This window comes from Pecten maximus, chromosome 9, assembly GCF_902652985.1.
Source record: "Pecten maximus chromosome 9, xPecMax1.1, whole genome shotgun sequence".
Classification (NCBI taxonomy): domain Eukaryota; kingdom Metazoa; phylum Mollusca; class Bivalvia; order Pectinida; family Pectinidae; genus Pecten; species Pecten maximus.
In genome coordinates, this window is record NC_047023.1 from 33,465,750 (window position 1) to 33,474,213 (window position 8,464).

General features: G+C 36.8%; 1 protein-coding gene across 2 annotated transcripts; it reads right to left on the reverse strand.

The window, feature by feature from the left end:
• Nucleotides 1–153: 153 nt before the first annotated feature.
• Nucleotides 154–7,182, reverse strand: LOC117334748. Of its 2 annotated transcripts, none has more exons than XM_033894543.1 (4): nt 7,031–7,182; nt 6,104–6,187; nt 3,239–5,635; nt 154–650 (listed from the first exon to the last, which is right to left on the reverse strand). In XM_033894543.1, the coding sequence occupies exons 2-4, from the start codon at nt 6,183–6,185 to the stop codon at nt 637–639; spliced, it is 2,493 nt and encodes an 830-aa protein (XP_033750434.1). In that variant the 5' UTR covers nt 6,186–6,187; nt 7,031–7,182; the 3' UTR covers nt 154–636. The 2 variants fall into 2 exon arrangements, with proteins under 2 accessions (XP_033750434.1, XP_033750433.1); XM_033894542.1 differs by having other exon boundaries at nt 7,021–7,182.
• Nucleotides 7,183–8,464: the final 1,282 nt, after the last annotated feature.

Here is an 8,464-nt window from a genome sequence, read left to right on the forward strand (position 1 = left end):
TGTTATATATAGGTGAACTTCATGACTGCATGGTTTCATTCTGTTTGAAAAAAAAACATGAAATGATCTCGTATCTTTAACAAACCTGCCTATACTCAATTTGAAATATTAAAACAGAAACTGGTGAAATAACAAAACGACAAGAAATTGTTCTGAAATGCTTTTCTTTACTCCACGAGAATCACCAGAACGATGATTATATCGGCATTAAAAAGATGATGATTGAACACCGGACAATGACGAGCGTAGATTTCTTCAATAACTGTATTTGTATCTCACATAAAAAATAAGTGTAATTTATCAATGGTAAAAAAACCCTTCATAGTTCGTCAAAATTTTAGAATAGTGAATAAACAATGACACACTGAACCATTTAAACTAGAACAGCTATACATTTACACATTCCCCCAAAATGTTACCCTGTGTACGATTTCTTATGAAATCTGTCCAAATTCAAATATGAATTATTTTTTGAATGAAAAGATTGTTGCGTTGATGGAACTTTAAAAACACAGGAACCCGAGATTTGTTGTTTATTGTTATATCAAATATATGGACAATGTTATATTGATGTCACGGATGTCGTCCATGCACGCCACATTTAATCAGAACACCTGCGATGTGTTTGGTTGGCACTTAGTATGTTCCACCTGTAAACAAATCAAAACTTTTAGAACAATGCCTTTTGCTTACATGTCAGTGTTAGTCTTGCTCAAGCCACTATATCAAAAAGCTAGAACACAATAAAAACACACAAGGATGAAATTTGGATGCATCAAAGCAAGAAACGGTGGCGATTCAAAGGAAACTCCAATCAAACAGCAACCGATGAACGTAACTCGGCCACCAAATAGATATTCCCAATATGACAATTGCTATGACGCAGTGTTTCTAAAAATGCAGACTGATGATGACCAGAAAAAGGGGTACCTGTAAAGTGCGAATAGAAAGCAAAACGAAACGAAACGAAACGAAATCAACCACAACAAAAATACACTACGCGATTCGCATGCCTATAAATCGTGGACTAAGCATATTATCTAAATAGAGTTATATATTTAAAGAACTGAGTGAATATTGCGATAAATTTATTCTTTCCTGTGTGTTGTTTTACACCGATGAGAATGGGACACATAGGCCTATGTACAGTCTAATAAAAAATTCCCCATTTTTTTTTTCAATGCTTCATTTTTCGTTTCGTTTGATTTCGTTTCGTTTTGTTCCGTTTCGATTTGCTTTCGTTTCGCGCTTTACAGGTACCCGAAAAAATTGTGGCTGCACATATGCTGTCATATAGATATATTCTCTTTGTGAGATATGCAGCCAGACGTGTTCACTGTTTTTATATCACTATGTAAACAGTGGTGACCGTAATATATACTACGGTCATCAAAGATGGATGCAGGCGAAATCGGTGAGTTTCTGTTTTTTACCGAATTTGCTAGTTTATGATAACATTGAAAGTTTCTGAAGAAGATTTTAACATGCTGTTTCGAAATATCATATAATATATTCTTGACAATAACCCATTTTAACGCAAGAAGCGTTGGAAAAATATCTCCGAGATGACCGTAATATACAACGTCTTTTGAAAACGGCTGAACGTAATATGTTTCGTGGATGACCGTAATACAGAGGAAGAGTTTTTTTTTACTGAAGTATGAAATCGTGGTCAGTCATTCATACTCACTACATATATGTCCTCTCATATATGCACAGTAGTGAAATTATACTATACACTATAAATATATATGCTATTAGGCATGTATAATAAAGAAAAGATTACAATGACAACATTTTACCAGACATATTAGTTGTAATTTGATTCTATGTGTATAGTGCATATAAATCTAGTCCCGAATTCTTCTGGCCCTTACAACAGTCTAAGACATTCTTACATATAAATGTTTTGCTGTTATCCGATTTTCCTCTGACCCGAACACCGAACCTCAACATTCTTTTAGATAATTGTCTGGTTGATAAAACTCATGATGACGTCACTCATATCAATTGGTTACTATTTAACATTGTTTCTTTTTATTGTTTTGGAATGTGTATGTTCGATTGTGCAACAGTGAATCAATAACAAATATGTATTATGATTTGTTTATTCACGAAATTACTTACCTGAAACAAATGAGTAAATTATTGAATTTGTTTTCTGTTGTAATTTTAGAGTGTAAACTGTTTACTGAATGAATATACCGCAAGTGTACTTTATCGTATCTTCTCATGTTACGTAAATTTGGCATATTACGGTCATCCTTACGGTCATCCCTTTCAAAAACTACGGTCATCATTGTTTGATATTACGGTCATCTCGGAGATGTGTTTCCAATGCTTCTTACGTTAAAATGGTTTACTGTCAGGAATATATTATATGATGTTACAATCTTCCTACGGCTCGCCTCAGAAACTTTCAATGTTATCATAAACTAGCAAATTCGGTAAAAAACCGAAACTCACCGATTTCGTCTGATCCATCTTTGATGACCGTAGTATATATTACGATCACCACTGTGTACACAGTGTCATATGGATATATTCTCTTTGTGAGATATGAAGTCAGGCGTGTACACTGATCATTGTTATGTTTAGTGTTTCCGTTGTCACTACACTAGTTCTAATATTGAGAAGTGATATAACCTGGATTTTATCTAATTTACAAAATGGGTGCTTATTTTCTCGGAATATCTGGTCATTTTCTTGTTTCTAAGGTAGTATCCCTATACAATAATTGGCATTTAATTATGATATTGATAACGTTTACATATAGATAAATCATATACTAGAGTATGTGATAAAGCGTTGATTTTTTATCCGTTTTAGTTATTAAAATGTTGGACTAAGATATGATTCGGTTAATGAAAGCATGCTTACCTAGCGTTTTATTGCATGTAATTTCGGGATGGGATAATTCAACAATGCGTTTATACGTAACTATGTGACCAAACACTGAAATAAGTATGCTTACAATTTATTTTATATGTGATTGGTATTCACTAGATGTTGTAAACTTGATTATTATATCGTGTTCGTATCGTAAGAGAATTTGTTAATTACATGTAGATATAATTTTATTCGACAATACATTGTTATCTATTTTTAGGAAAATAATAGACCACATATTAATTCACGTTTAACGAACTCCCGATCAGTTTGAAATTATTTCTTTCTTCTTGCTAAACTATCAATTCTTTTCTTTAAAAAAAATGACAATACTGTTAAAAATACACACCTGTTGGCATCTTCATACGGCCTTGAAAGGTCCCTTGTCCAGGTTTAATCAGAGTCGCACCAGAGCTGGTCCAGACATTTCCATCCCTGCCTGCTGAAATTCTTCCAGAAAACGAACCCGTGCCCCTAGCAGTTCCTTTGTTGCCAAACAAAGTTGATATTGGCCTACCTCCCGCTCTGTTGTTGCCTCTGTTAAGTAAACTTGTGCCACCAAGATTGGAAGTACTTCCCATTGAGACACCGGACATACCGAAAGGAGAGCCCCGACTTGGATTAAATCCGGATACTTGGCCTACACGTGTTCTAGACGTTTCTATTGCAGAGGGACTAGCTGTCACTCCAGTTCTCGATCCACTCGCTCTAGTAGGAAGAATCATAAATACTCTAACGGGGACACCTGGTCTTCCGCCGCCCCCTAACACAGAAGAAAAGGGACTTGTTGTTCTAGTAGAGCTTTGACCATTTCCAACCCGAGCACTTGAAGAACGAGAAGAAATTGCTGTATTTCCCTGCGTCAACAAAGTGTTTCTGGGAAATCCAGATGACAAAGTGCTCTGCATGGACCCTGAAGCACCGAACTGCATTCGGAAACTGTCACCATTGACAGATCCATCATTAAGGGTTTGGAAAGAACTGACTGGAGTTTGACTGGCAGGTCGTCCGATTTGTTTTCCAGATGCAACACTACTTCCTGCTCCGCTGAATGGGCTACTTGCACTTCCCTTTGTAGATGCACTAGATGGGAGTCCGGATGTACCAAACTTGTTTGAACCATCAGTTTTGGTTCTCGTTGGTTTGCTTGTTTGAAATACCATGTACGGACCACGAGATACAAAATCTGTTTTTGTCGAGTCAACTTTCCTAGAATCGTCCGTATCGGTTTTGAACTGTCTACCAATCATATTTCTAACATTTACAGACATGCCAGTACCCTTCTTAGATGGACGTGTCTTCGTCGGAGATATTCTTCTACTGCCTTCCCTTGAATCCATTCTACTTCCTTTAATAACTGCGCTGCCCTGACGTTTACTGCCTTGAAGACGGTTTTCGGATTGCTCGTCTTTCCTTGCTTTTGAACCGAAGCCGATATTACCATCGTTAATACGCTGGCCCCTCTCGACTTCTGTGCTCCAGTCCTGTCTTCTATTTTTCTGATCAAAGCCTGATTCTCTTTCACGGGATAATTCTTGCATACCAGTTGAACCAATATCGCCAGTATTGAAATCCCCAACGTCGTTAAATCTTACTTCTCTTTCTTGACCTCCCGATGCAGCCTGACCATCGCCTGTGATTCTGTTATCTGTAGCCATGCGGGTAAAAAGTTGATCCCCGCCGTTTTCACTTTGAGAAGCATCTATACCACTAAGGGCATTATCAATGACGGTGAGTGAAGCATCATTGTCCCCAGAAGGCGTACTAAAAATTCTAGACAAGAGATTAGAAATAAGGCTATTCCCAAGAGATGAAGCACCCACCCTTCCAGCATTGGTTGCATCAGTGCGGAGAGTCGAGACTTGGTTAAGTCTTTCTTCAGTTGGTACTAACATATTGGCGCCTCTTGCATCTCCTAATTCATCGAATCCAGTGTTGAATAACGAGTTGCGGTCAACTATGTTGCTACCTTGTATATCAGAACTTGTGCCTTGTACCTGACTAGAGCGCATGTCTCCTCTGATTCGCACTGAAGGTCGACTTTGCCCTGAGATAGATACCGGGGCCAGTCTTACACGTTGATTGATAATGGATGTGCCATCATTTCCTCCTCTCATGACAGGTCCACCTTCTCTTCGACTTTGGTCTGTATCAGCGAATAAGACGTCATTAAAAGCGTTACTTTGTCCTAAGATACTTTCTGCTGATCTGGTATCGTCGAAACTAATTCCGTCGGACATTCTACTCACCATCCCACCAATACCACGTGAGGTCATTCTCCCGAGAGTCTGCACTAGTGTGTCGTCACTAATATCAGATGGAAGCATCGAAATCTGTCTTTGGCCAGGAGAAACTCTTGCCCTACCAATCACGTTGTCCGACGGGACAATGTTACCTGAGCCACGTCGCAGTGAGGTAGATACGCCTTGTATGAAGTTCACGTCGTCGCCAGGGACGGCGTTGTCATCTGTGTTGGATATGATAGTTTGTGGTACAGAAATTGGACGAAATAAGGTGCTAAAGCTGTCGATGAAATTCTCGATGCTCTGTCGTGGAGCAGATACACCATCGCTGTTATCGGACAGAAGGGTTTCAAATATTTGGCCGTTCTGGCCCTGTCCTATCAGCCCCAGCTCTGTCATATCAGTAAGGGAGCGAGAACTCGAAGACATCCGAACCTTAGACGGGCGTTGCTTTGAGGAGCGTTCCTTTTGTCCGCCTTTTTCTTTCGGCGCATTTCTATGATCTAGAGAGAACAATAGAGAGTATTATAATGTCAGTACAATTGTTTCAGTACATAATTGTAATGTGAAAACTGCCATTGGTAGCATAGTATGTTACATTGTGAGTAGTATTACTTTCTTACCGAAGACGAAAGTTTAAAATCTATTACATTGACCTTCATCGTCGATGAACGATAGCCAAAATGTACCGGTATACAAATCTATGTTTCTCTTTGTTATCTCTTAGTCTAAAACGGCCATAGACAGAGGGCTGTCATCTTGGAATCCGTAAGACAAAAATACATTTGAAATTGAACCTGAACAAATGAAATGCGTCAACTACTTACTATCCGACTAGCTAATATACTTAGAAATATATATACAGACAAGGTAAACCGGTTGTCACTCGTGTTTATCATAGAAAAATAATTATAATGTGAAATTACCGTTAATCGAAACGGTTTGGTGTAGTTATTAAGAAATGTGTTTACCTGTTATCAGTACAAACTTGCAGGAACAACATCCAATCAAAATAACGACAGCAATATACCGGATCCATGCAGAAAAAGCCATTCCTATGAAGATTCAAATAAACGTAATCACATGTACCATAAATACCTGTTACGTAACCAAAAATCTCCCCAGACACTTTAAAGTGAACTTTATACAAAAAAGATATTTATTGTTGACACAAACAACGATGAGTGTTTGGGAGCTTGCGAGGACAGCTGTTGCCTTCATTAAGCAGTTTTGACAGTCCAGCATTTGAAGATATGTTGGAAGTGTAAAGTATTTGTTCATCCAAATAGAACTATTATCGAAGGTAGTCTAGGGGACGGGAGAAGCGTTTTGTCTCTTCCTACCATTATAGCTAAAAATCAATCATTTGCCCTCTGCTGTTTGCTTGGTACGCGAGATCAGTGATTCATTACTCGAAAAGAGCAGCATTTGTATCTCAAAAATCTAGTCCGTCATGTAACATAATATTTCATATGCTAGATATATCGACGAGATGGTCTGTCTGTGAACAATTTATTTAAAATAATGATTTAAAACAGACATATTTGATCTCTCTGTAAATAATGTACAACGGTCAACTTTAAAACAGACATACTTGATCTCTGTGAACAGTGTATATTTACGTTCAAACTTTAAAACAGACATACTTGATCTCTGTGAACAGTGTATATTTACGTTCAAACTTTAAAACAGACATACTTGATCTCTGTGAACAGTGTATAATTACGTTCAAACTTTAAAACAGACTTGTCTGATTACTTTGTACAAGGTATTACCAGTTGCGGAACAAATAAAAGATTATTCAATATATAAATTTACTGTATAAGAGAAACAGAAACAATCGATCTAAAACAATAGGACATTATCAAGATGTTCATTGTGTACTGACTTTACGTTACCTGTGCCTGATCAGGACTTGTAACTGCTCCCATCCAAACTCAACGGGAAACTCGTAACAATTCCCCCTGATCAGTGAATTTCCTGTTGTATTTCCCCCTCCCTCTAAATTGCAGCACTGGGGGACCTTTGGGAGATATTATTAAGGTCTTTAAACAGTGAGAAACTAGAAACATAAAGCAATTTAAGTAGAAAACATATTTCAAATATGTTGCTTCATAAAATGTATGCAAGTGGGATAAATCAATGGACATGGAAATGACACCATCAATTTAAAAAGGAACAACCGATCGTGCAGTTATAAATCTGCCTTCATTTGTCGTGTATGACCCTATCTATACGATCAAAGCACGTTGCATCTGCACTAAATTGTACAACATATTCCCGAGTTGTGCCGTTGCAGACAGAATGACGGAAGTACATGTTCCGATAAAGCGTCCGGGTCAGACATTGGACATGACCGGATATATGTTACAGGTTTGCTGAACGCCTTGATACACAGGGATACACAACTTCAATGATAAACGTGTCTGGTTTTAGAATAATGTGTTATTGTAAAACAAATTTTTAAATCTTAAATTTAAGTCGGTGACTAACTTAAAACTGCATATTTTTCTTTTAAATAATTTAGTGGTTTTGTTTTCTCTAAATTACATCGAACTGATCGACAGATACTCAATAGGTCATATGCACTATGAAACTACAAAGCTTACTCGTCTTCTAAACGTCAAATAAATCATCTCCGTTTTCGTTTAGATGTCGTATTGTACACATAATGAAATCGACATCATCATGCTATTTGATAGACTGTAACTAACTAATTTAAAGATTATTTATTATCGATTGAAAAAATGAATAAATTTTTTGTAACGTACTAAAGTTACATAATTTACGCAATTGCCCCTATCCGCCATATTTCAATACCGTGGGTGTATGGAACGCCAAATTAACAAACTTCAATTAATTGAACCTATTTTCAATTATTTGAAGACAGGTTCAATTAATTGAAGATAGGTTCAATTAGTCTTATTTAAACCTACCTTTAATAGAATTGTACAACTCTTCAATTGAATTGAACCTATCTTTAATTGAATTGAACATATCTCTATTTGAATTGAACCTATTTCTAATTGAATTAAACCCATCTTTAATTAAATTAAACCCATCTTCAATTAATTTAAGATACGTTCAATTAATGGAATATATGTTAATTTGGCGTTCCATATGGGAGACATTTGTTGGTGTTATTTGATATGTTTCTATATCGAGGGAGACATTTGTTGGTGTTATTTGATATGTTTCTATATCGAGGGAGATATTTGTTGGTGTTATTTGATATGTTTCTATATCGAGGGAGACATCTGTTGGTGTTATTTGATATGTTTCTATATCGAGGGAGACATTTGTTGGTGTTATTTGATATGTTTCTATATCGA

Coding starts and splice junctions, on each gene's coding strand:
- LOC117334748 (XM_033894543.1), bottom strand. CDS start 6,185: ATGGCTTTTTCTGCATGGATCCGGTATATTGCTGTCGTTATTTTGATT. Junction 5,636..6,103: donor CAAGTTTGTACTGATAACAG/GTAAACACATTT, acceptor TGTTCTCTCTAG/ATCATAGAAATGCGCCGAAA.